The following is a 27,275-nucleotide window of genomic DNA, read 5'->3' on the forward strand; positions in this document are numbered from 1 at the left end:
ATGATCATGGCAACACAGACTTGGTCTGGCTTAGGGCTGTCGAGAGCCCTGCATTAGCAAGTTCTGCTCAGGCCCAGAAGGCTTATTTGCTTACCATCTGGGACCTATGTGGATAAAGACCCAGAAATAAAGCCTGCAGGGGAGAAAAAAACGACAGCCCATCGAGCTGCTGGCAGGGCTGGTGTTGTGAGCCTGCAGGAGCACTGAAAGAGGACCAGATGGGGCGTGCATGTCAGCTTCCTGTGAATCTCTGGTCTGTCACCTTTGCTTTTAAGGGATAGACGGTGCTTTGCTGTTTGGATAAAATGGTGTAGGCCAGGGGTAGTCAAACTGCGGCCCTCCAGATGTCCATGGACCACAATTCCCAGAAGCCCCTGCCAGCGAACGCTGGCAGGGGCTTCTGGGAATTGTAGTCCATGGACATCTGGAGGGCCGCAGTTTGACTACCCCTGGTGTAGGCGGTGCCTCGTAAAATGGCAGAACTGCTGAATAATGTGTTCCAGGGGTTGGTCGATTTTCAGAGCAGTGGCAAGTTCGGCAGCAGCTACAGATTGGAGGAAACAATATGATCAGGCACGGAAGGCAGAGCGTTCGGTTTTTACGGAACCTCCCCCTCCCCCCAAGAAACAGCAACTTTTATTTTACTTATTTATGGTGGGGTTTATATTCCATCCTGCCTTTGAAAGCTCAGGGCAGGAAGAGGATTAAATATGCAAAAATCTAGGCCAGCCCTCCTAGGAACTTGAGTCCAGACTCTCCCACCATTGAAACGTTCAGCCTGAGTGCTGTATATTCGGCTGTGTTGAGTACTGCCTCCCACTCTGTAGAGCGGGGAGCACAGTGGTCTCACGCTGCCCCTGCAAGTCTGCGGCTTACGCGGCAGAAACCATTTTCCCACTGAAACGATAACAAGGGCCGTGTTTACAGAGGCCCACTGGGTAGGGATTTTTCTTCCCTGAGAATAGAGGCTCTTTCTGTGAAGCAGAGCGGGCTATGGGCACCGACTGAATGGGTCTGTGTATGTGCATTTCCTGGCGCTTTCTGCCGGTCGGAGGTTTTGTATAAACAGGGGTGGTGAGAGCTCCCCCCTTGGCCTCTGTTTGCAAGAAGGCTGCTCTCTCCTACGGAGCTGCGGGTGGGGAAGGAGGCCGCTGGTGCAATGTGGGGTTTGGATAGCTTCACTTGAGGCCTTGCAGAGAAATTCAGTTTCCTCATTCATCCCTACAAGCTCCCCTACCACAAAGAATCTTTGCCTAAGAGGGAAGAATCACCCCTAATGGATCAGACCCTCTAATGGAGTACAGCAGCAGCCAGTTTGGGGGCCCTGGCAAGCTGAAAAGCAGGTCATTAAGATGATGGCTGTCCCTTGTTGCTCTTTCTCTAAATATCTTGTTCTCAGGGATAGACAGGCTCTGTTTAGCTCTCCTGGCTTTAGTAGACATCACCTGCCTGCAATAAGAGTGCAGCTGTAGTGGGAGCATGATTTTCTGGGGCCCCTTTTGCTTCAACCCAAAATTCTCCCTTTAGTGACCTGGGGCTGAAGCAAGAGGGAAGAGGCAAGAAAGCTAAGCTCTGTGGACAGAAACCTTTCCAGCCATGGCAGTGGTCATCTGGATCCAAGGCACCATCGCTCATCCTAATCTGCCTTACAGGGTTATTGCACAGTTACAAATGTGGGAGAGGGAACAATATACTTTCCCCCTAACTTCCTGAGAAGAAGGGCAGGGTGAAAAATGCCCTGGAGAGAGGGAGAGAGCGCAAACCTCCTTGGCATGCACAAATTTCCACATTCTGTCCTTGGCATCTTCAAGGTAGCAGGACTGGCTGCAAAAGAGGGCTCTAACCGAGACCGGGGAGGAAGGGAGGCAGGCAGAGCATACCAGGTTAGAGGGACTCGAGATGTGACCGTCTAAGGTAGCTGTCAGATGTTGTCCTCCCTCTTCGACTCTCCTCCCTCCCCAAAAGGCCCTTGGTGGCATCCCCGGTCCGAGACGTTAGAAAGCTAATTAACCCTGTTGCCAGTGTGTGCTCTCCTGTCTGCGCACACACACTCCAAGGCAGGCCTCGCCGCAAAGCCTCGCTCGACTGCCAGAGGGGCTGTTATTTCACTGGAATGAAATGCTTTGGTCACGGGCTCCTTTGTTTTGCTTGGCGCATCGGCCTCGCCATATGTTCTTCTTCTCATCCAGCCGAGGGCCTGAGGCCTTGCACGACTGCAGTGAAAAGAGGGGGAGAGCTCAGACTCGAGCTGCTGGGAGACCCTCTGCCCACTTCTTTATTTTTAAGAAACTGATCTGAAGCAACAAGTCAGTCCAGGGCCTGAAGCATTTATGATCACAGCAAGAATAGGCAAGGTCTCTTCTTTATTGTTGACGTTAAAAATATGGGTTCCTGGCCCTTTATGTCAGCAGAAATCAGCAGCTCTCCATAGAAGGCCAAAGAAGGGGCTGAGCTGGACCTGCAGTGACCCTTGGAGGTGCATTTCCAGGGCTTCTCCCTTCAAGGCTGTCAGCGGCACGCTTTCGGTGCCATTTTTAACCACAGTTACACTCTTCTAAGTCCATAGAAGCCAATGAGTTAGAAGGGGGTGAGTCTGCGTAGGATAGCACTGTAAATGATAGAGATATGAGCTCACCTTGTATATTTCCCATCATACATCTTGGGCTCTCTTTTTGCAATTTGCTTTTTAAAAAATTAATTTAAAATTAATTTGGGTTAAATGCATCCTTGACAGACATGATCCTTTTCATGCCAGACAGTAGTGGAATATGCTGAATGCAGCCAGAGTCACAGATATATAGATACTGGTCTCTTTACTGAGTAGTTAAGAGCAGTGGACTCTAATCTAGAAAACTGGGTTTGATTCACCATTCCTCCACATGCCTCCAGCTGGGTGGCCTTGGGCTCTCCACAGTTCTCTTAGAGCTGTTCTTGGAGATCAGTTCTGATAGAGCTCTCTCAGCCCCAAATACCTCTCAGGGTGTCTGCTGTGGGGAAAGGTGATTGTAAGTCACTTCGGCACTCCTTCGGGTAATGAAAAGCAGAGTATAAAAACCAGCTCTTCTCTTCTTCTTCTTCTTTGACAGCATTATTAACATCCATCAGTCCCTCTGATCACCAGGACTGAGATGAGTGTGCATATAAAAATTCATTTGGACAGACATGTTTAGGTAGGTTTTCAGTCTGAGGAGCTCGTTTCCTACATGTTGGCTGCCAGTGGCCTGCTAGAAAAGGAAAAGGAGCTGCCTTGATGTGTCGGGCTTGGGTCCATGTAGTCCAGGGGTGGCCCAGCTGTGACTCTCCAAATGTCCATGGACTACAATTCCCACGGGCCTTTGCCAACATCATGCTGACAAGGACTGATGGGAATTGTAGTCCAGGGACATCTGGAAGTTTGGCCACCCTTGATAGATCAATGTTTTTTTTTTCAAGAGATGTGGCCTAATGCCTCAAGGGAGCCCAGCATATGGTCTTCAGAGATATATTACCTCTGTACAGGGCAGGGTTGGAAGACACATAATGTCCCTTCTCTGCTGAAGTCAGGTAGAACAGGGTCACGTCAGAGGAGGAGGATGGAAGAAAGGTGGAATAGTAACATATCAGTAGCAACCAAGGTAAGGATAGAGAGTTGGTGTATTATTTGTGTTAGCTCCACAAACAGCAAGAAAAACATTTCATCTAGATGGCTTACATCGTCCCTTGAAAGCTCCCTGAACCAGCAAACAAATACAAGATACACATTTTAAGCAATGCACAAACACAATAATTTTTAAGCAGTTTAGCAAAACTTATCTCTTGCAATAAAACTAAAACTAAAAATGTTTAAAGGAGCGGTCTGTCAATAAAATCAAGAGCTCAAATCATAGACATAAAAGCGGGCCATAAAAGCATTCGCAGTTGAGAAAATCGGTCAGGATCAATACACTGAAACACTAGCGTAAAATACATCAAGCTTGTGTACTTTTTACACCCAGTCATCTACAAATGTGCATACAAATTAAGAGATACTGTTAGCAATATCCTCCTGGAACATCCATGTTTCTAGGCCCACCATAAAAAGGCAGAGACGTTTTAACAGATCATAGAATCTAGATTCCCTACCATTTCTCCTTTTGAATAGTGCTGGCAGACAAATTCCCCTTGCTTAGATGAAATTGACTTTTTACCAATTACTGTTTTATTTGTAGTTGGACAAAACTATTAGAAGAGCACTTTGACTCATGTCCATATAAAGATTGATAGTTGTTAATCTGTCACTTCACTTTACACACCTGTTCCTCTGTTTTGATCTCAGTTGGGTAGTATTATAGCATCCCTGGATCCTGCACTGAGGTTATTCATTATGTTTACTAATGTTGTGCCTTGAAGTACTTCTGAAGCATGAGCATATCAGAATGTAGATCGCAGCCATTACTGTTGAAGGAATTGTTCGGAATGGATTTTACCATTTGTGGTTGTTTGTAAAAACGTTTAGATTCTTGCAGATATATGAGGCAGTGCATGTGCTTGACATATTGTTGCATCTTGATGGCATTAAAAATAAATCAGTCAGCGATGTGAGTTTCCTATGCGCACTTTGTTAGGGATATTAGCAGGATCTATAAATATAGCTAACAAGCTGCCTATAGACTCTTCTCCCGCAAATGTTTCTAATCTTAGCATTTAAAGTGAGCCCACAGAGAGCTGTTTTCTTCTCTCACTTACAGCAGGCAGAAGTGAGTGATGTACAAGCACCTGGGAGCTAAAAATAACTCCCCCCCACCTTCCTCCCTTTCCTGTCCTGTTTCCACTTGGCCTTGGGGCAGAGTGTGGTGTGCCTATGCCAGGAGCCCTACCTGCACTTCTGCTCGTCTGCCATGGCTCTGTGGCAAGGAGACAGGTTCCTGGACAGGCAGAAGTCTTTCTCTTTTGCTATATATGCAGTGGCTGAGGAAGCCTTTCCTTCTGTACAGGGGGAGCACTGGAAGCTCCTTTTAATCCAGAAGGAATCCTTGTGACTTGACTTTTGCAACATCTCGCTCACCCCCCACCCCAGGAAATGGGGAAGCAAGGAGATGGGCTTCTGCTGGCTCCTCTTCTGGGCAGGAAGGAGCAAACAGCAGCCGTGTTACCCTTGGCTTCGGCAGAGCACAAAAGGGCCCATCCAGCTGCAAGAGCCAAGATGGAGGTGCCTGTCAAAACGGCAGCTGCAGGCAAGCTGTGGCAGTCTCACAGTCTGAGCCGTCAGATGGCCTTCACAGTTCATCTCGTTTGGTCACAGTGGTCCGCTCCCATTTTGCCTCGTGCAAAAGTGAGGGTGAAGAGAGCTGTCTGAGCAAGTTCTCTTTCTGGCCCTACTTCATCTCCATCCATCTGGGAAGAGAGCAACGCTACCTGTTACCGAACAGAGGGCATTTAGTTCCTGCTGCCTTTGGGAAATGCTGCAATATCCCATTTCCATGCACAGCCCCATCCCTGGTATCTTTACACGAGGCTGGCACTTGCTTTGGGGGGAGGGCATTCAGGCAAGTTAATCTGGGCATCCGCTTGCTTCCCTGCTTCGTGCCTCCTTCCACACTTGCATGAACACGTGAAGGTGTCTTGTGCCAAGTCAAATCATTGGTCTATCAAGGCTAATATTTGGCCTGTTTGCATTTTTATTTGGGGGGGATGGGGAGTCAGCTCTAGAACCCGACTGCTTTGGTTTATCCAGGGAATTTCACACACATTTTTGTGCCTTCGTGTTTTTTCTCTTTTTTGATATAATTCCCCGGGTTTTTTCTGGTTCTTTTGAAACCACTTTTACGACGATCTTTTTCTGGAAGCTAATTTCATGGGTTTTTTTGTTTGTGCATAATTTTTGTCATTTTTATTTCTCCCACCCACCTCCAGCCCACTTTTCAAATATTAGACTGCGATCAGTCTAAATCTATTCTGACCTAGCAGTAATATCAGGGCTCTCTCAGCCTCACCTCCCTTACAGGGTGTCTGTTGTGGGGAGAGGATAGGGAAGGGGACTGGAAGCCACTTTGAGACTCCTCTGGTAAAGAAAAGCAGCATATAAGAACCAACTATTCTTCTTCTTCTGACAACTCCCTCTCTGCCTCCCTGCCATGAACATGAGATATTTCAATTTTGTTTTGTTTGAAAGTCCTAAAATATCTCTATATTGCTATAGTGCAGTGACAGTTTATGAAGGTTCTCTGAATTCCCAAAGCGTTGCAGTGGTTAAGAGTGGCGGACTCTTCATTTGGAGACCTGGGTTTGATTCCTTACCACTCCTCCACATGAAGCCTGCTGGATGACCCTGGACCACTCACAGTTCTCTCAGAACTCTCTCAACTCCACCTACCTCACAGTGTGCCTGCCATGAGGAAAAGAAACGAAGGCAATCGTAAGGCACTTTGAGACTAAGGTAGAGAAAAGCGAGGTAGGAAAGAAAACCCCTTTATTTTATTTTATTTTTACATAAGTCTCTGGCTCCTTCCTTTCAGAGATATGAGGCATTACAGTAAGTTTAGAAGGGGGTCCCTCCTCAGAAGTTTAAGAACCTCTGGGTTATGAAGCATTGGCTTGCCTGTTGTAATGTTTTACCATCACGGTAGCAAGAATGGGCTTTGTAATATGCTCTCTGTGAAGAGTCTATTGAGTGAGTTCCTGTTTCCCCGCTCATGAAATACTGGAGAATGAAAACCATATTCTGTGTGATTTCCTGGGAACCTCCTTCTGCTGCAGGGCTCTGTTTTTGCAATCCAAAATGGCTTACATCCTACAAGCCAGATGAACTTCAGGGCAGAATGTAGGAGTATGGATGTTGCTGTTCCTTATTCCTGCCCAGTGTTTTGGCTTTAACTTCTTTTCGGACACGGAGGCCGAGGCCTGTCCGGCTGGAGCAGGCCCACAAGGCAGGCCCTTCACAGTGTGGAGCAGGGACCATGGCTCCGGGAAGGAGGGGGAAAGCAGCGAGAGGCCCACAGGAAGTGGCACAGCTTTCTCACAGCCGCAGCGCTCAGCGTGATTTATTTGGCAGCGAGTCAGCCAGAACCAGATGTCTGAGTGTGGAGCAGCTACAGGAAGGGTTGGATCCCTGAGGAGTCCCTCTGCACAGAAGCCCTCCTGTTCAGGGTCTTCTCGTCCCTGGCCTGCCAAATCACAGGGCCCAGGTGCCCTCCGCAGAGCATTTTGTGGCAGCCCAAGACCAAGTTAAGCGTTAGCCTGCTGATCCTCCACATTGGATCTCACGGTGGTTCTTTTTAAAAACTGGAAGTCCGCTGCCTTCATTTGAGCAGCAGGGAGGAGAGCTGGTTTACCTTTTTCTCAGTCCGAATCCCCTTTTCAATTTGCCTCATAACAGAAAATATCGATTTCTTCACCCCCACCAGGGGTACACAGCTGCTAAGGGAGTTTTGGTCAGTAAAACAACACCAAGAGGAGGTTTAAACACCCACTTGCTTGGTTAAATGCTGCAAAGAATTTAGCTGACCCCCCTCAAGTGTCATTTCAGCTATCATCTGTATCGACAGACAAACATTGCTGACCTGAGTTCATTTTCAAAACATGTTAGATGACTTTAAGATCATCCCTCTGCCCACTGCTTGACTGATGCAAGGAAGGAAGGCTGCTCAGCCTGTTCCTGGGAACCTGTCATGCTTCCTTCCTCCTGTAAGAGAAGAGTCATTTTTTATTCCCTGCTCTTCACTACCCAAAGAAGTCTCAAAGCAACTTACCATTGCCTTCTTTTCCTCTCCCCACAACACACACCTTGTGAGGTAGGTGGGGCTGAGAGAGCTCTGAAAGAACTGCTCTCTGAGAACAGCTCTAACAGGACTGTGACTAGCCCAAGGTCACCCAGCTGGCTGCATGTGGAGGAATGGGGAATCAAACCCAGATTAGAGACTGCCACTCTTATCCATGACACCAAGCTGGCTCTCCAAGCAGCCATTTTATCCTGGAGAATCCTTGCTGGCCGGATGACAGATGATCAGGTTATTTCCTAGGATTGTGTTCAGAGGTGGGGCTGTGGCTCAGTAGCAGAACATCTGCTTGGCATGCAGAAGGTGCCAGCTTCAATCCTTAGTGTCTCCCATTAAAAGGATGAAGTGATAGGTGATGGTGAAAGAGCTCTGAGACCCCGGTGCTGCTGCCAGTTTGAGTAGCCCCTGATGGACCAATGGTGTGATTCAGTATAAGGCACTCTATGTGTCCATCTGTATGAAGGATCTGCCTCTGGGAACACTGGGAAGTTTCTCTAGACTATAACCATAAGTTGGACCATAAGGAAGGCCAAGCATCAAAGAATTGAGGCTTTTGAACTCTGGTGCTGGAGAAGACTCTTGCAATTCCCTTGGACTGCAAGGCAAACAAACCAGTCAGTCCTAGAGGAGATCAGCCCTGCCTGCTCCTTAGAAGGCCAGATCCTGAAGATGAAACTCAAATACTTTGACCACCTCATGAGAAGGAAGGACTCCCTGGAGAAGAGCCTAATGCTGGGAGTGATCGAGGGCAAAGGAAGAAGGGGACGACAGAGAATGAGGTGGCTGGATGGAGTCACTGAAGCAGTCGTTGCGAGCTTAAATGGACTCCGGGGAACGGTAGAGGAAAGGAAGGCCTGGAGGATCATTGTGCATGGGGTCGCGATGGGTCGGACACGACTTTGCAACTAACAACAACAATACTATAAACTGCTTGAGATATCAATTCCTTCTTCCCGTGGAAACTGCAGTTATCTTGGCCTTGCCATGCTAATGTGGAAGCAGGGTGCAACATGCAATTGCAAAGGAGAATCTCCACTGTACAAACATAGCTGATTTAAAAAAGAATTCTCTGGTTGGGCTCCAAAGCAAAAAGAAGTCTGGCTGCAGCTGGGAAAAACAGCTGGGGACAGGAGACATCTGCAGAGAGTTGGCAATCTCCTACCACTCTGCCTGATTGGCTACCCCACCCAGTTTCCACCTCTACATTCATATTAACCAGCAGACATGTAATTTTGCCCTAAGGGAAGTACTGGGAATAGCTAGAATTCAGCGCCCTCTCCAAACTATAATTCCCATGATTCTTTGAGAAAAACCGTGACAAGCTAAAAGTGTTATAAATGCATAGCATACTGGAGTTTATTTTTTAAGTATTTTTAAAATAGGAGAGAAAAGCTTTGAGCTATGTGTTTTGAGAAGCAATAACTAGCTTTATCTAATGTTTTATTTATTATTTGATGATAAACACCTGTATACCTAGATTTTTAAAAAGCTCTTACTGCAAGCTTATTTGACTCCTGCCTCTCTTCCAAGGATCTCTACATATTTTTGAGGTTCTCCCATTTTATACTCACCCCTGGCCTGAGGGACTAGCAGCTGGATGAAGGTCACCCAGTGGGCTTCATAGGTGAGCAGGGCTTTGAACTTGGGCCTCCCCAACCTGGATCTAACAGCTGTCAATTAGACCATGCTGGCTAGGTTCCTGACACTCTCCTGCCTGCCTTGTTTACTGCCCCATTCATCCCATACTTAATATCTGTCTCTTGCCCCCAGGTTTTTCCATGCCCCATTTCCTATCTGCTCCAGCTACATTTTCGGCTCTTGCCTTCTGCTCTTGCAATCACACCTGGCTGTCCTCCCCATCCAGACTGGCCGGATCCCTGCCAAAGAAGTCAAAACCAGGAGCTCTTGAGATGATCTCACAGCCTGTAAGGTTGGGGCTCCCTCTGCTGTCAGAAGAAATGATGTTCTGGAGTTTGCCGGGAGGGGTGTCCCTTTGAATTTTAGTGTGGACCATTCTCAGAATCCAGATCTATGACAGCCTGTTGGCAGGGGTGGGGGGGGGGAGTTTTGTGACCTCATAAAGCCCTAAATGGATCTGTTGCAAGGAGCCCAGATTTCCTTTTGATCACTAGCATGAGCCATACAGTGGGGAAACGTCCCAAACCCTCCATTCTCTGGCTCTAACTGGTGTCGTATTTAGTAGGCTTTCTTATAATCCCAGTAATATCGAATGACTTTAGAGTCAAATTTAGCTGCCCCTCTGCCAATCCTCTCCCAAGAAGTGAAGGTATTTTGAAATGGTTGGAGTGTGTACACTCATCCTAATTTCACTCCTGTTCCGATAGGCATAGGGAGTTCTTGACCACATGGGATGGTGGATAAAATTAATGTGTATGCATGCTGGGAGATGATTGCCATAAACCAATTTCAGTTAGTGGTACAAGACTCAGGGAGCTATCTGCTTCTGGCAAGGAAGAATTGTTTCAGATGTATAAGGGAGGGAGGTTTTCCTAAATTTGGAGAATTTGTCTTCCCCTACCCCAGCATGGTATTAGTGTGAATGGCCACACGAGCCAATCATTTTCATAGGTGTTTGTAAGACTTGGTTAGATTGGTGTAGTGGGTTGTGTCTCTTATGTTCTCCCTGAAGCTTAATACAATTCAAAAACGGGAGCGCGTTTCCAGTTGAGGGCATCATGGGGCAAAGTGAAAGTAATTTAAACATCTTACTTTCTTAAGGAGCTCAAAGTCAAGGATGAGAAGTAGCACTTGGGCTGGTTCTTTAAAAGAAGAAGAGTGGGTTTTTTATACCCCGCTTATCTCTATTGTAGGGAGTCTGAAAGCAGCTTACGATTACCTTCCCTTCCTCTCTCCATAACAGGCACCTTGTGAGGTAGGTGGGGTGAGAGAGTGCCAAGGGAACTGTGACTGGTCCAAGGTCACCCAGCAGGCTTCATGTGGAAGAATAAGGAATCAAACATGGTTCTCGAGATTAGAGTCCACTGTTCTTAACCACTACAGCACACTGGTGCTCTCTACATCATTTTAACAGAGCTCTGTTTGACCTGTACCAGCTTATCTTCATCCCTTTGGTGGGAGAACCATACCCCTCCCTTCTCCAGTGCTCTTCTCCTGGTTCTCCTGAGAGCCAGTTTGGTGTAGTGGTTAGGAGTGCGGACTTCTAATCGGGCACGCCAGGTTCGATTCTGCACTCCTCCACCACATGCAACCAGCTAGTGACTGTGACTTTGGGCTCGCCACAGTGCTGATAAAACTGTTCTGACCGAGCAGTGATATCAGGGCTCTCTCAGCCTCACCCACCTCACAGGGTGTCTGTTGTGGGGAGAAGAAAGGGAAGGCGACTGTAAGCCGCTTTGAGCCTCCTTCGGGTAGAGAAAAGCGGCATACAAGAACCAACTCTTCTTCCTCTTCTTCTTTTCTTTTTACTATATGTGGTTTAGACCTAAGATGAAACATAATAGAGGTTTACAAAATTATGGATGGTATTTGGGAAAGAGGACAGTGAGATAATTTCCCCTCCATTACAACAGACTTCAATGTCATGCAATGAAAATGACTATAACTAGAGTCAGATGGGGGAAATAGTACTTCTCCACACATTGTGCAATTAAATTATCAAATCCATTGCCACAAGATGTGCTGTAAGCTATTAGGGTGAAGAGCTTTAAGTAAAATAGAGGGCTATTCCTGTTCAGAGTCAGTATAACTGAGTACCAGATGCTTGGTCGAACATGAAGGGTAGGGCATTTGCCTTCCTGTCCTATGTCATAAGCTTCCTGGAGGCATTTGGCCAGTTACCAGTAGAAACAGGACATTGACTCTTGAGCTGACCCACCAGGGCTGCTCTTACAGAAACGGAAAATGGTGACTCTGGTTGGAATCACACCAGTAAACGGAGGCCCTCTTTGTGTCTTGCAGTGGCTCACCATGACTTGGAGAACACAATGAACTGCAGCTTCATTGAACCCCCATCTGTGGTAGAGCAGCCATCGCCTTCATGGTCTTCTCAGGGCTCTTTCTCTTCCTTTGACACCACTGATGAGGGACCCGTATACTGCGTACCGCACGAAGGTGGGTAATCACTGACCAAGGATTGGGTGAGCCTTACTGAGTTTCAGTCTGGACTTTTCTTTCCCCAAGGACACACCTGCACTGCAAACTGTAATTGCTGTTACACCAATTAGCCACAGTTTGTTCTGAAGTACTTTATTAGGTATTGGCGAGTACTAAAAATTTTGTTACGACCCGTATTCTCTCTTGCAGAACTGTGATTCTCAGGGTTCTCCTGGGGAGAGGGAATAGCATTTAGTGTAACTCCACACGGCTGCAGTATGAATGTGCTCTAAAATCGCACCAGAACCACCTTCTGCAGACCACATTGTGCGTTTCCTTTTATCTGCACAGATCTGTGTTGGGATATGAGAGTCAATTTCCTGCAGGTTTAAGAAAAACTGTAAACCATCCCAGTAGTTTTGTCGTGAACTGGATATGAGCTAACTTTTTAAAATTTGGTGCAGGAAGTTGTTTTGTTTTTGAGAAAATTAGGTGTGGTTACACCACTCAGGTCAGAGTCCTATCTTGGTGCATCTGACAAAAATGGTGAACTGCCGTCTTGACACAAGCTAGAATATTCACAAGGTCAGCAAATTTGCCACATACATACTAATAACAGTACCTCATATTTATGCCACTTCTTGTAAATTTAAAATTAATTATATGATAATAGAATGTGGTGGGAACACCCTGCAAATGAACTAGCCTAGTTAGCCAGAGGGAAAGAAAACAGCCTTTTTATATAGGAACCTCAGCTATAAAAAATAAAGTAATTATATAATAACGCTCAGCGTTTATACTGTATTTCAAGAGTGTTGAAAGGGTTCATACCTTAATGGCGTAATCTTAAAAAGAACGCTGCTAAGTTCAGCAGAGTTACTATATGGGCTGAGAGAGTTGCTAAACAGGCTGAGAGAACAGTGGCTCACCTAAGACCACTCAATGCTTCTTGGCAGATGTGCGATGAATCCTGGGGACTTAATTGTTTGCAGATCCGTCTGGTCACATGAATTTCCCTGGACACGAAACTGATGCTTTAGCCATAATGGTGATAGTGTTGATGATGTTAAATATTTAAACTTATCGATTGATACACTTACATATTATGATTTCCCTTTTCTCCATATAATTCATAGGACTTTCATTCAAGAGGTGTCCAGCTTAGAGGGTAAACAATCAGGGATTTCTAATCAGTGACTTGCAGGACCAATGTGGACAGCCGGCAAGCAGAGGCGGCTATTTGCCTGTCTCTGTTGCACTGCAACACAACTATTGACGCTGGCTAGAAAGTGTACTAAGGCTGATACTAGAAGCCAGTCCCATCTGGCCCCATAAAGGGACTGGCTCTAATCCAAACAACACAATATGGCTTTTGGTGAGTTGGGTCCCTTTCCCCACAGCCACACAGCAGCCACAAGGAATATCATTTTTAAAATTGGCAGGAATTGCAGTATTGGTGGGGGAGGAGAGGCCTTCCCCCTTCACCATATTCCCGAGCTGAAACAGCCCCAAAGGGGAGATATTTGCACAACTTTGAAGCTGTGTGTAGAGTATGCTGTGCACATGGAGCCCTGAACTAAAGCAAATAGCCTTTTCTGTGTCTGCTTTGTAAAACAACAGTGGGTGGGAAGACAGGAGACCCCTCCCCGCAACTGGCTGTCCGCAGCTGAGTTGGTTTCCAACCAGTCTTCACAATGATCCCTCCCCTTCCACCCGCCCCCACCCATTTGTGTGTGGCTGCAGGGAAAGTGAGCTTGTTTTGAGAACCCAAAACATATCATGTAGCTTGATATCTGATTCAGTCAGAATATCGCCTTGTTCACTGAAGGCAGAGAGGCTCACATGTTGGCTCCCTTCTGGCTCCTTTTGGCCAGACTCTCTGCTGAACCATTAGCATCAAGCTTGCATCCAGGTTGCCAGAGCTTGCCAACCACATGCTCTTACAGCTCTTTGGATGTCTCTATAGTAAATACAAAATTCTTTTTTTAAAAAATGGTTTGCCCCATTGTACAAGAGCTTTTGATTGGACAGATGATTTTGTAGTAGTTGGAATCCCATTTTCATTCTTAACATTAGGGCTGTAGGACAATTAAATATCTTCAGTTGACCAATCACCAGTCTTGTAAAATTTATTACATTGAAACAGGTCTTCAAATTGCCAGGATCTCTCCATGCATCTCTTTGAAATATGTCTTTTCTTTCCTTGTAGGCAGAAAGGAATCCTTCCAATCCCTTCCTATAGGGAAACTGGTGCTGCAATTGTTGTTTAAAGTTTCCCTTGTTGTACTAGGAGCTAGAGCCCTGCCTCCTCCATCATTTTTTTTTTTTTTTTTGTAAACGCAAAGCTAGAGTTGTCAGGAATGGGTTCGATGTACTGGCGGTTGCTGTCTTGGAAGCTGGAGTTTCCATTTTGCGCTCTGATTGCAGCCATGTGGTAAATTGCTGTCCCAGCAGTTGAGCTGAGAAATGCTTACTTTTCCTCTTCTCTCATTTTGGCACTCATTACAGGGCTAAGGAATGTTTGGCACAAGCCCAATTCCACCACAAACCTTCTGTAGCAAACAACAGGCCTTCACAAAACAGCCCTGTAATGACTGAAGAATTCTAAGGCCACACAGGCACGACTTTTCAAGTGCGGTTTTGAGGGAGGGGAGGAGCCACCCCATAATACACTGAGTTTCTCACCAGTGGAAGTTAACTCCTGTAACTCCGGTGTGTTGTTTGTACAGGTGGAAGCAAACAAAAAAGCAAGCCAACCCCACCTGCCAAACTTTATACAAATTCACATCAACACATTGCTGTATTGCCACCTCCTACTCTGTACAGTCTGGAATCAGCAGCAAAAGATCCTTGGACCAAATCTGTCCACCTTCCAGAGGTGCTGCCTAGGCCCACTCATTGTAAACCGAGAATGAGAAGCATGGAGAAGATGCCATAAAAGCCACCCTGGGGATTTAGGTGTGACACTAGAACCCTTCAATCTCAACTCACTGGCCTAGATCTAGGAAGACTAGCTGCCGACCATGTTGACTTAAAAATCGCTCCAACAACCAAGAAAGTATAGTTGCATGCTGCTGATTTTCCATGACTCTGTAGGATCTAGTGTCTGCAGCACTGAGAAGTTAAGTTTTTTAAACAAAAGCACCTGGTCACACATGCAAGCAATATCTGAATGCTTTCTGATTATCCTTCCCATGAGATAATTTTAATTTCTTCTCCTTGTTAATTTTCTGCCGACTTTGTACATGGCACTTTACAGAGTAACAAAAACATGCACAGAGACAAATCCCCTTTGCAAGGACCTTACAGGTCAAGTTCCGTCAGGGCCATGATCTCCTCTGGGAGCTCGTTCCACCAGGTGGGAACCAAGATGGAGAAAGCTCTGGCCCTGGTTGAGGTCAAGCGAGCTTCTCTGGGGACAGGGATCACCAGAAAGTTAGAAGTGCCGGATCATAAGGCTCCTTGGGGGGTGTAAGCAAAGAGGCAATCCCTCAAGTACACTGGGCCCACTGCATGTGGCCTTAAAGGTGATAACCAGAACCTTAAGTCTGACCCAGAATTCAACCAGAAGCCAGCATAGGTCTTGAGGGATGGGCTGAATGTGGGACCTCCAAGGCATTGCTCTGAGGACCCTGGCAGCTGTGTTCTGGATCAGTTGGAGTTTCCGGATCAAAGTCAAGGGCAGGCCTGCATAGAGTGAGTTGCAGAAGTCCAGTTTAGAGGTGACTGTCATGTGGATCACTGTGGCTAGGTGTTCCGGGGCCAAATGGGGCACTAGTGGTTTGGCTTGGCGAAGGTAGTAGAATGCAAGCCGTGCTACCGCCACAATCTGAGCCTCCATTGAGAGGGAAGCATCAAAAACCACACCCAGGTTCCTGGCGAAGTGGGCCACTGACAGCTGCACTCCATCCAGGATGGGTAGGCACGCTTCCTCGCTTGAGCCCTTCCTGCCCAGCCACAGGACCTCCATATTTGAGATTATTAAGCATATCTTTCTAGCTAATCATATCTTTCTGTCTATCCAGCATTACATTTTGCATTTCCCCATAAACACAGCCTTTCGTGTGTGTGTGTGTAAGCATATATCAGAGTTGTTTTGAGAATTACTCTAGATAATATAAATGAAGCGCTTCACACTCTTTGAAGCGTTGTATCACTATACAATGTCATTATTCATGATGCAAAGTGTCCAGAAGATCCCTGTGGGTGGCATCCAAGCAAACAGAATGCAAGAGCCCAGAGTCTTCTTATTCCTTCTGTCATAGAGTCAGGTGAGCCCAAGAGCTTACCATACTCTGGGCAGGAGAAAGAGATGCCTATAGTCCGCCTCTAATGCTCAGCTTTGTTTATCGCTATCAAGAGAGTCGGAAATGTCATCCTGCTCTTACAACATAACAAGCCCATCTTCTTTCCCTCTCCAGAGAGCATGAGTGACAGCAAAGACAGAGTTTCAGCCCCATGCAATCCAGTAGAGAAGATGGCGCCAACAATCAGTGAAGAGGAAGCCGGGGAGTACACCGTCTTAAAAGAGAGCAGCTCTCTCCAAGCAGACAGCAGCGAGATGCCCTTGCTCAAATCCTCTGACAGTGAGCGCTCATCCTGTGGCTCTGGATCAGCCAGCGGAGCTCTCTATGCCAGGATTGCCCGCCTCTCCAAGCAGTCCAGGGATGAAGATGACAATGCCATGGGAAACAAGAGTCCCAAGCCTCCATCCCCAGAGAGAGCCAAGCCTCCTCCTCCAGATCCCTCGACAAAGCCCAAAGTCTCATGGATCCACAGCAAGTACAACTCAAACCAGTCCAACTCCTTACCTGCCATTGGCATGCCGGATCCGTCAGAACAGAAGCAGGGGCTGGCCAAGAGGAAGCGGAGCCCCAGCGAGACATCAGCAGGAGTTCACACCAAGCCAGAAGAAAAGGCCCCCGCAAGGAGCAAGGAGAAAGCTCCAAAGCACCCAAAAGACCTGTGCTCCCCCGAAGGCAAAGCCATCCCAGCCTCTGGAGACCCGCAGTCACCATCCAGGCCCAAGCAGCGTCACAAGACGAGCACAGAGCAAATGGAGAATATAAATGGGGCCATCCAGAATGTGATCAAAAAGATAGGGAGCCATCCCCTAGACCGGAAAGGAGGGGATGCCCCGAAGAGCCCTAATCACAGCAAACTTCGCTCTGAAGTCATCCACCCTCACTTGTCTTCAGAAGCAGCCACACTGCTGGCTGCACAGTTGAAAGAAAAGACTCAAAGCCTTAACAGAGGTGACAGCAGTGCAAGGCAGAATGGGGTGAGCCCTCTGCCAGCTCAGAGGGAGAAACCCACTCCTCCGCAGAAGGCAAAGCGCTCCATGGCCACCAGCAGCCAGAAGTCCAGTAAGCCTGTGCTGCCGACTTCACCAAACCTGCAGAAATTAATCAGCCCCATTTCAGAGGCCCCAGCCGGAGAGCCCAAAAAGGTGGAGAAGCATAGCTCTGGCAGCAACCAAGAGCCAGCGCTCACCAGTGATCCCGTGGTCAAGAAAACTCCCATTAAAAAGCCACCCAGAAAGAAGAGTAGAGAAGCTGTCTCAGACCAGCCCAAAACAACCATGACACCACCTCAGACTGTCCAATAAATGGAGGCCATCTTCCGTGGCCTGCTAGAAGCCCACAGAAGAGGAAGTGGTCAGTGGAAATGGGGAAGCAGGGGCAAAATCTGTCTTGGGGGAAGACAAGGCTCTGGAGAACACTCCTGAGGAACACTCCTGGAGAACACTCCCAGTGCCATTGGGAGGTCCTCTTCTCCCAGCGGTGGGCCCAAAGCACTTCTGATTTTATTCTCCCTTTTGTTCCGTGGGAAAGGGACTTTGTGGGGAAGCGCTGGCGCCTGGGGTGGGAAGGGGAGTGGGGAGGGGAGGGGAAAGGGAGGGGTTAGCAAGGGAGGTTGCGTCATATTTGTAAAAGTATTATAACTGCATACCCATGCTTCACTCCCTAAGATTGCCTGAGTTGTTATAATCTGCAGTATGGATTAGCCGGCTTTCTGTGGTTGAATCTGCACAGAGCTTCCCCCCCCCCTGCTTTTGATCCTGTTGAATTCAGATCGATTTGAACCCAAGTCCTTGTGCTTCCACCACCACCGGCCTGAAACAGAAATCCAACTGCACGAGGCTGTGAGCGGGCGGGGGAGAGAAAAGTGGAGATGAGGACTCCTGATTTCATCCTCCAGAATTAAGAGAATTGACTCTCATGTTGATCTCTCAGCCTCTCCTACCTCACAGAGGCTGAATCTGCAAGTGGGTGGGCAAGCGAGCGTGGGGGGGGGCAGGTGTTCGAGGGGGGAGTCAAGACAAGTGGAAACAAGAAAGCAGCAGCCTTTCACAGAATGAGGCAAATCTCTGCTGCGAGAAGTGTGGATTCTGGAGCACAGTCACCTTAAACCTTCAAAAAAAAATCTTGCAATCAGGAACTAGGAATTCTTTGAACTGGCGCCCAGCCAGTCAGAGACAGACTGCCTTGTTACAGCATTGGAGCCACGAGGCAGCAACAAGTTGTTTTGGGGAAAGCAGACAGCCACACGCTTACTCATGCCGATTTCTTCAAATATCAAAGGTTATATCCACTCCAGGATATCGTGGGGGGAAAGGTAGGGTCACTCCAGATCAATCATGCTTGTTGCGGGTGAAAATTTTAAATCAGACAAAATCAAAATGTTAATTGCATTCAGTGTAGACAGCAGGGATTTAATCGACCTGGGACTGGAATAAAAGCTCCGTGCAGATTCAGCCTGTAACTCTAGTCAAAAGGCTAAGGTAAATGCTCCAAGGGGTTTGAGGCAGAAATTATCTTTTCTTCGTTGCTGGCAACGTGTGTGGGCCTCGTAATGGGCCTCGGATGCTGGCCATGTATAGCCGTCCAGACCTCATTGGACTTGTGTGCCCCATAGCCTTCCCCAGTGGTAATTTGGGCACCGTCCTCCCGTGCAGCCGTGCTGCCTCGAGCTGGCTTCGACGGATGCCCCTTTGGGCAGCAACACCGAGGCCACCTTGAAAGCCATGTGTCTTGACAGTTTGGTACGCAAATCTAGCATCTCCATCGAAAGCTTCAATTAAAAAAATGTATTTTTGACTCTTGGTGAGTGTTCTCTATGACTCTGCTTGCTCTTTGCTGATTCCACCAAACACAGTGGTTCTGGCGTTGGGAAGCCCTCAGGGAGAGGTGTTGCTCTTTGTGACCTGCAATCTTCAGTTCAAAATGTCCCTGATAGTCCTTCAAGATTATCTTGCCAGTCCCTACAGATCGGCCTTTCTTGTCAATACTCACAACACTTATACAAGCCACCCAATCTCTGTGGAGGCACTGCGACTGGCCCAGCATGTTTTGCTGCCTGAGGCAGAAACTTCAGATGGCACCCTGGTACTTTATTCATTATTTATGATGCACTATCAATATACACAAATACTTTCCACAATATTAAAAAAAACCCTTACTCTTGAAAGAAGAGGCAATGGATGGAGGAGATGGGAAAAATACAAGACAAAGAGCATAAGAATATGAGTCAATATGATTAGAGATACGTAGGTTAATGTTCAAATGAAAAGTATATTTTCCAATTCCAAACCCTTTTTTTTCCCCTTGCACCTGGGGTGGCTTTTTCCAGGGGCAGAAGGGGGTTGCCTCTTTAACCCTTTCTTCCTCTATTATTTTTCTTCTGGGGAGAACATCCCAAAAAAATGGTTTGTTTTTCCTGTTGGTAAATTTCCCCCCGATAGAAGTGGGTGGCTTTTTTTAGCTGGAAATGGCAGGAAAGGATCAAAGAGCTCATTTCTCCCCTGCCCCCATCCAAAAAGTAACCCTAATTGCTACATTTGAAAAGGGGGGGGGAAGTCTTTGGAAACTATTGTGAAAGAAGAAAATGAAGTTGGATTTTTTTCCCTTTGCAGGTAGGGCAAAGAGTTTGAGATGAAGACTTCAGCAGAGGTTAGTTTTGAGAGATGTTATGTGCCTGCCCTGTGGAAGTGCATAGGAGGCACACAGCTACTTTGGTGCATCTCCCACAAGAATGCCTTTATGGCTTGTGTCAGATTCTTCAGTGGGACTGTGCATCTGCTGCTTGGCTGTGCCCTGTTGAACGGCTGCTTCTGAATGCCTATTTATTAAGGTTTCAAATAGTGCAGTGTTGATCAATGCTACACCCTTTTAAACCCATAAGCTTAAAAGGATTTAGAAGGGTGCAATTCTCTTTAGGGCTGCACTAAAAACTTTTAAACAACGCTGAAGGAATTAAGTCATGTCTAATGGTCCAGCCCTGTGGGTAAAGGAACACAATCTTCTGAGTTATTTCATGCCTTCTGCCTACCAGCCAGGACTATGATGTTTTTAAAAAGGCAAACGGGGAAAAGATGTGCACATTCTGTCAGTGAGCGAGTATAGACCACTACCTGATTTCTATTTGGGTCTGTGCACAGCTGGCTCTGGCAAGTCTTAGTCCAAAATTTCTCTTCTTTTTGCCTGTTTAGTCTGCACCAAGGAGCACAAATCACAGCCCAATGTCATCACTTCAGTAGCATCTGGATTTCATTATGAGCCATGTGATCTGTCTCAGCTAATGGCTTGGCCTCTCTGCACATCTTCTGTACAGGATGTAGCAGCAATGTGGTTCCCTTCTACTTTGCTTGCCCCACAACCCACCTCCCCATTGGGCAGCCAGCTAATAGTGGAACTGATGAAGCAGCAGCACTTCTGACCCCAAGAATCCTTGCAAGTAGTAACAATGACACAAGGGAAGCTGCTAGCACTTGATAGTGCTAACAATGAAAGTGCTGCCTGCTTAAAGGAACAGAGATCCTCCTCCATCTTAAACTGCACTTGTTCACTCTTGTAAAAATGTATTCACTGTTAATATGAAGACCAGTAATGGAGAAAAATGGCTGTGGCATTTTTACTCAAAATGTTTTTTAATGTAGCATTTTTAACACAATCCATCAGGAAGTTATACGCAAACATTTCCCCTGAAGTTTGTTTTTTTTCTATTTTTTCTATTCCCTTCACTGCTTTTGTTTTAAATTATTGAATTCTTATGCAAACCTGAACCTAGGTCTGTAGGATAATCCCACTTCTCAGAAGATGGCCCCCTTGTGCAGTTTTTAAAATCCTCACAATAAGGCTATTGTTCAGAATCTGATATACATATTATGCTAGTATTTTTCTCATCCTCAATGTGGGTGGTTTTAAAACTAAAACACAGGAGAGCAGCTTTCCTAAAAAGGGCTCCAACTCCACACGCTTGCTAATTTACACATAACACATTTTTAAACATGCCCAATCCATTTATGATATTTATAAGTTAATTTAAAAAAGAAAATACCCAGATGGATAGGCATTTCTTTTCAAATCTATCTGCAGGTATCCAAAATTAACATGGCTCCAAAGGGCCATGCCAAAAGTCTAATGGAAGACAGGCTGCGGAATCAAAATAAAAGTTGCAAACCTCAGCATATTCATACCCAAATAAGACCCTTTGTATTAATGTGCTTTAAAGTTACGCTGCACAAAATACCAAAACGCACGGGGCTGTAATTCCATCTTCTGCACAAAGTGCGTTTCCTTCTAGTCTGCATTTGTTTAAAAGTTCATCGTTGCGATACTGTCCACCACAATATCAATGATGACAATACCACCCTAAGCCTCAGGGGAGGACGGTAGACAGACAGACAAAGTCACCCACTAATTTGGGAGCCCTAAAACCTCGTTTGATTTTTAAAAATCCATGACCTCTCGGGGCGTGAATGCTTACAATCCTAGCGGAGCGACTAGGAGCTAAGCCTGTGCATTCCCTCCTTGTGAGTCCCACTGAACTATATTCTACCACGGGCTAGGCTTAACCCCCAACTGTTCTGCCCGGGATCCCAAAATTGCTTGTGGGGCAGAGAGAACGCGCGTGCTTTCACTCTCTTCCTAATACTTAACAGGCAGGCCGCTGGGAGTTCCCTGGAGCAAATTTCGGGGGTCCCCCTTTAAAAAACACCGGGGGGGGGGGTTGAGGGGGCTTAACTTTGACACGATCCCTCCGATCCCCGTGAAACCTCCACGGTCGCTTCGCCCGTCCCCATTTCCCGGGAAGGGCCCGGGGGATCTGCACATGCTCAGAGGCACCGGGCCCGCCTCTCCTTCACGTGACGGGCCGAGCGATTGGAGCAGGCCCGGTTGCCGCCCTGCGAGAGGAAGAGGCGGAGGCGGAGGCCGGGTCGCCGCCGGCCATGGAGCGTTTCAGGGCGGCCTACGGCGGGGAAGAGGCCGAGGCCTCGGGCGGCGACCAGCAGGCCCGTCAGCAGGCGCGCCATTACCAGCTGCTCTCCGACCTGCAGGCGCTGGTCAAGGACCTGCCCAGGTGAGGTCAGGTGAGATGAGGGGGAGGAGAGGGAGAGGGAGAGGGGGAGGGCGTCGTCTTGGGCTGCCCCGGTTGTGCCTCAGCCTGCTGCTCGTCGAGGGGGAGGGAGGGAGAGGGGGCGGCCCAGCCGGTTAATAACTGAATCATCACCTGTCCTTTCTAACGATGCGTCATAATAACAACAGACGCGCCGGTGTGGCCCTGAGGGGAGCTCTTACCTGTCCGCGCGAGTCCCTCGCCCCGCCTCCCGGGCGTAAATCCACTTTACGGGCTGCTGCGGGAGGCGAGAGTGATGCTGCGGGCGGTTCTTAGGCCGTCTGAGGGAACGTGGTGTTGCCTTATGGCAGGGGTAGTCTAACTGCGGCCCTTCAGATGTCCATGGACTACAATTCCCAGGAGCCCCCTGCCAGCGAATGCTGGCAGGGGGCTCCTGGGAATTGTAGTCCATGGACATCTGGAGGGCCGCAGTTTGACTACCCCTGCTCTACACTCACAGAGGTAGTGAATGCTGGCAGGGGGCTCCTGGGAATTGTAGTCCATGGACATCTGGAGGGCCGCAGTTTGACTACCCCTGCTCTACACTCACAGAGGTAGTGAATGCTGGCAGGGGGCTCCTGGGAATTGTAGTCCATGGACATCTGGAGGGCCGCAGTTTGACTACCCCTGCCTTATGGGGTTCTTCTTCCTCTTCTTCTCGAGCCTTCGGGGCCTCTGGAGACCCGGTGTGTAAACGGGGCTGCCGCCTCCGCTTAAGTCTGCCGGGCGCATGGGGCATTTCGTTTCAAGGCTCCTCGTGGTGGATCCTAGAATTCGTTGGCTCATCTTCGGGCCACAACAGAACAGGAGATCTAATCTAGAGGATCGGCAGGATGTGGACAGGAGGGTGGAAAGATGGGTGGGTGTTATGCAGGGGGTCCCCGTGCCAAAGGGTCCCATTCTAACTGGAATATCTAAACTTCACTTATCAAACTGGAAACAAAGGGTCGCACACCAAGTTCTGCTATATCATATTAAAAGGCATTTAAACTGCTCTCAGCAGTACAGTTCTCGTAAAAAAGCATTCTAAAAGTATTCCCTAGAAAGATGCTGTTTGCTAATTTACTGTTCATTTATTGTCTCCTTCTATACGTGGTCGGGTAATTTCCATTTCCTTATCTGAGGAAGTGTACAAGCACACGAAAGCCTACATCTTGAATAAAACTTTGTTGGTCTTAAACGTGCCACTGGACTCAAGCTTAGTTCTGCTTATGGTTTGATAGTTGAAAACATCCCATGGATGAGACAGGCAGATTCTGTGTTGCTCCTTCCTTGTGGAATACCTGTCTAAAGCATGTAAGGTGGACATCCACTGGTACCATTTAACAACACTACATTTTAGGAGGGCATTTCATACAAACAGTTAAAGGAAGTTTATATTTGTTCCTTATACATTCTGTGGGTTTTTCTGTTTTATTTATTCCAGTTTTTGGAAATTGCTATGAGTCCATTGGAAACAATGTAGGATAAATATAATTGAACTAAAGAAACATGTCATTGCTTTCTCCAGAAATATGCTTCTTGTTCTTGTCCCATTCCTCTCTTTTGAATACTGAACATAACAGCTGATGAGAAGTTTGAGGGGAATTTGAAAGGCTGCTATTTTGTGGAACTTAGTTTTATCCTAATTTTTAAACATGCACAGCTGTTGTGTTTGGAGTTTTCTTAAAACCAGCATGGTTCCCTACAATCTTTTGTTTTCCCTGTAGTTCTTCCCAGCAGCGATTGTCCTATACCATCCTCAGTGACCTGGCACTGGCTCTCATCGATGGGACAGTCTTCCACATTGTCCAGGGCTTACTTGAGATTCAGCACCTGACAGAGAAAAACCTCTACAACCAGCGGCTCAAGCTACATCATGAACACCGAGGTAAGAAGAGATCCTGGACATTGTCTCCGCCCTGGCCCATGGCCAAGATCACTTAACATGAATTGGTTAACCTACAGCTGTCCTCTCGTACTTGCCAATTAGGGTAGTTAAAGAGTTGTAGAAGTATAGGTACCACTGGCACACACAAAAATGTGCACACGCTAATTTAATGCTGAAGGGATGAATCTAATGCAGAAAATGGTTGCAGGATGAAGATTTGGGCATCATTTCAAATTTGTGTACTAGATGTGCTTGGAATCGTGCTTCTCATCCCACGCATAATCACATGCATGCTGCCACGTATCTTGCAGGTGAGATAGTTGGTGGGGTTCTGTAGCATTAAATTGTTCCGATTTAAATTAACCAACTGGGCCTGAAGGAACAGGTAAGTCAGGGCAAAAACCAGAACCACTGATAGCTAGTAATACTACTGATAGCTAGTAAGAACCAACTCTTCTTCTTCTTCTAATATGCAGAAAATAAGTACATTACTCTCTGACTCCATGGTTGGCCCAGGACTGCTGGGCTCTTCTGCCTCTCCCCTCACACTTCTTTCCCTTCCTGCCGGCAGCCAGCCACTAAAACTTGCTTGAAGGGGGGGGGGGGGAAGCAATACTCTAAACTTACTCTAAACAGAAGCAATTGCAGTGCAGAAACAAATGATGTGATTTTGCTTTTGTCAACTGCCAGTGCTCAAGCAGGAGATGCTTCATAAACACAAAGAAGCCCAGCAGTGCTGTAAGCCTCACAATATGCCTCTTCTGAAAGCTGCTCATCAGAAGGAAATAGAGGTAAGGCCTTCCTTCTCCCCAGGAGCTGCCTACTTAAAGGAGGTGTTCTTTGGCCTGGTGGTTCTCTCTAGTTCAAACAGAGTTGGATAATGTTACTGATAACTGACTTTGATTCTTGACCGAGAGCTATACCAGATATACATTTTAGTAATCTAGCTATTTTCCCCCAAAATCTGAAAATAAATGAATCAATTAGTTACCTTCTATCCATATATCTGGCCTCAGTTGTGGCCAAGTAGGACTAGGAACTGTTTCTTCACCATCGTAACAGGTTCCTTCCTCTCCCCATGGAGAGGAAAGTTGGAGATTCACTGGGTTGCACAACATGGAGGGAAAAAATCCGTTGAGATTGGGCTTTCCATGGCGATGGAGTCAGGGAAGGGGTGATTTCCCACATCCCAGTAGCAGCTGACCCAAGTGGGTCTGCATTTGTTTATTTGCATGTACTTATTTATTTATTTCACTGGCAAAACTTGCCAGGAGGTGTTTTTGTTTTAAGTCTTTGCTTGCAGTTCACTCAGTTCTGCAAGAAGCACAGTGGCCAACACCGTGTAGGTCAGTCTAAAGTGGATGGGCAGTGCTGTTTTGCAGCACTTGGTGACCTTTGTGGTCCTTTTCAGTTCTGTCAGATTTCTCTCAGGGTGAGTTTTCTGCTATCCTTTTTCCTTTGTCTCAGGCCATGGAGCAGCGAATTCATGAAGAGCAGCGCATGATGGATGAGAAAATAGTCCTGGAACTGGATCAGAAAGTCATTGACCAGCAAAGTACCTTGGAGAAAGCTGGCGTATCGGGGTTTTACGTCACTACGAACACACAGGTCTGTGCAGGAAGTGGTTGGAAGTCACAGTTACTCAGTACCCTGTCATGGTCATCCAGCCCCCCCCCCCCCCCCACACACACACACACACACTTTCTCAGGACTTAAAAAACATGCAGTCATGACAGGGTCTCATCTAGTCTTTTCCAAAAAACTTCCAACAATGGAGATTCCACTACCCTCTGAGGCAACGTATTCCATCTACGAACAGCCCTTACTGTTAGAAAACATTTTCTGAACCCATTTCTCCTAGTCCTTGTCTCTAAAGCTACCGTAAACAAGTTGGCCCCCTCTTCAACAAGTCTACCTTTTATGTAGTTAAACACAGTTATCATATCATCTCTTACTTCCTCTTCTCCAAGCTACACATACCCCTCAACTATCCTAGTAGTCCTTCTCTGAACATGTTTGAGTTTCTTTAACTGCGGTGCCCAGATCTGGTCACAATATTCTAAATGAGGCCTAACCAATGCAGAATAGAGTGGCATTATAATTTCTCTTGCTCTAGATTCTATGCTCCTAAGAGGAAGGAATAAACTTGCCTGCCTGGCTTCCTGAACATTGTTCTCTGTTGCCACAAGGAGCCAGGCTCTACACAAGTCTCTCACCTTCACAGCCTCTTTTGTTGATACATTCTTCCACGTCACAAGTGATCTACCACATGGAGGGGGGGGGGAGCAGAGCATGCTGTCTTTCTGAAGTAAAAATGTTATTTTCTCTTGACAGGAACTGACTCTGCAAATGAACCTGCTGGAACTGATTCAAAAACTGCAGCAAAGAGAATCTCTGCCAAGAAGGCCCTTCCCTTGAAAGGGAGGCCACACTTAGACTGCTTGCTTCTCATTTCTAGCCATCCTTCTCAGGTGTCTTGATCCAGGGAGGAGGGGGTGATTCTTTTTATGTAAAAACCACATCCTGTACCTTTGCCAGACGGCAGAGGCAAAGACTAGCAATTGCCCTTTGTCTGCTGGGCAGTGGAAGGGGGCAGTCTGAAAGCGCACAATTCTCAAAGACCCACCAAGACGAGGTTGATTCTGTATTTATGTGTTATTTACTTTGTGGTTTTTTAACATTTATTTATTATTGCTGTTGCCCACTTCCCACATTGGAAAATGTGGTGTGTGACACAGACAGTAAACAGTATTAGTTTCCCTATGGAATATCTCTGTGAGTTCTTATGTTTTTGGGGAGAGGGGTGGAGGAAAAGAATGAGCCCATGTTTGGGGGCATTTGTCAGAGGCCTGTAGCATTAACATTGGGAAGTATCTTAGTGCCAGAGCACATGACAAAGATCCTGTATGCAAACCCTGGCATCCGTAGTTAAGGCTTTCAGGTAGAAGATAATGAGAAAAACCTTTCGAAGAATTGTTGCCAATTAGAGAAGACTATCCTGTGATGTATGTTTTTTTAGGCAGTGTGATGAACTAGATTTTTTATATATACCATCCACACAGGTGGTATATAATCCTTGCAATGACCTGAAGAAAGAGCAAATTCAACTGCAGTAGCATATTAAAGGCCAAAAATGTTTCCAAGCATCAGCATCTTGACTGCGACAGGCTGCCGTATGAGGGGGGAGGGGTTGTTGGGGG

At 46.9% G+C, this 27,275-nt stretch overlaps 2 protein-coding genes and 1 long non-coding RNA gene across 5 annotated transcripts in view; 2 read left to right on the forward strand and 1 right to left on the reverse strand.

Annotated features, from left to right (window-relative positions):
• Positions 1–18,907, forward strand: part of SCARF2 (scavenger receptor class F member 2) — a 51,127-nt gene extending 32,220 nt beyond the window's left edge. For 2 of the 3 annotated variants that reach the window (XM_077309098.1, XM_077309100.1), the window contains 2 exons: positions 11,673–11,825; positions 16,229–18,907. In XM_077309098.1, the coding sequence (XP_077165213.1) occupies positions 11,673–11,825; positions 16,229–17,415 (1,340 nt within the window). In that variant the 3' untranslated portion in view covers positions 17,416–18,907. The remainder of the gene's footprint in view (positions 1–11,672; positions 11,826–16,228) is intronic. The other variant, XM_077309099.1, reaches the window with a different exon arrangement.
• LOC143823130 (uncharacterized) overlaps positions 1–22,542 on the reverse strand; it is a 39,096-nt gene extending 16,554 nt beyond the window's left edge. Inside the window, exon 1 of the long non-coding RNA XR_013226386.1 lies at positions 22,388–22,542. This is a non-coding gene — a long non-coding RNA (uncharacterized LOC143823130). The remainder of the gene's footprint in view (positions 1–22,387) is intronic.
• On the forward strand, positions 21,906–26,843 carry LOC143823129 (protein DGCR6-like). Its single transcript, XM_077309101.1, is given in 6 exon segments — positions 21,906–21,985; positions 21,987–22,169; positions 23,915–24,075; positions 24,766–24,866; positions 25,543–25,683; positions 26,410–26,843. Coding segments are annotated over 6 exon segments (735 nt in total). The 5' UTR covers positions 21,906–21,920; the 3' UTR covers positions 26,494–26,843.
• The last annotated feature ends 432 nt before the right edge of the window (positions 26,844–27,275 follow it).

Source organism: Paroedura picta, chromosome 13, assembly GCF_049243985.1.
Source record: "Paroedura picta isolate Pp20150507F chromosome 13, Ppicta_v3.0, whole genome shotgun sequence".
Lineage (NCBI taxonomy): Eukaryota > Metazoa > Chordata > Lepidosauria > Squamata > Gekkonidae > Paroedura > Paroedura picta.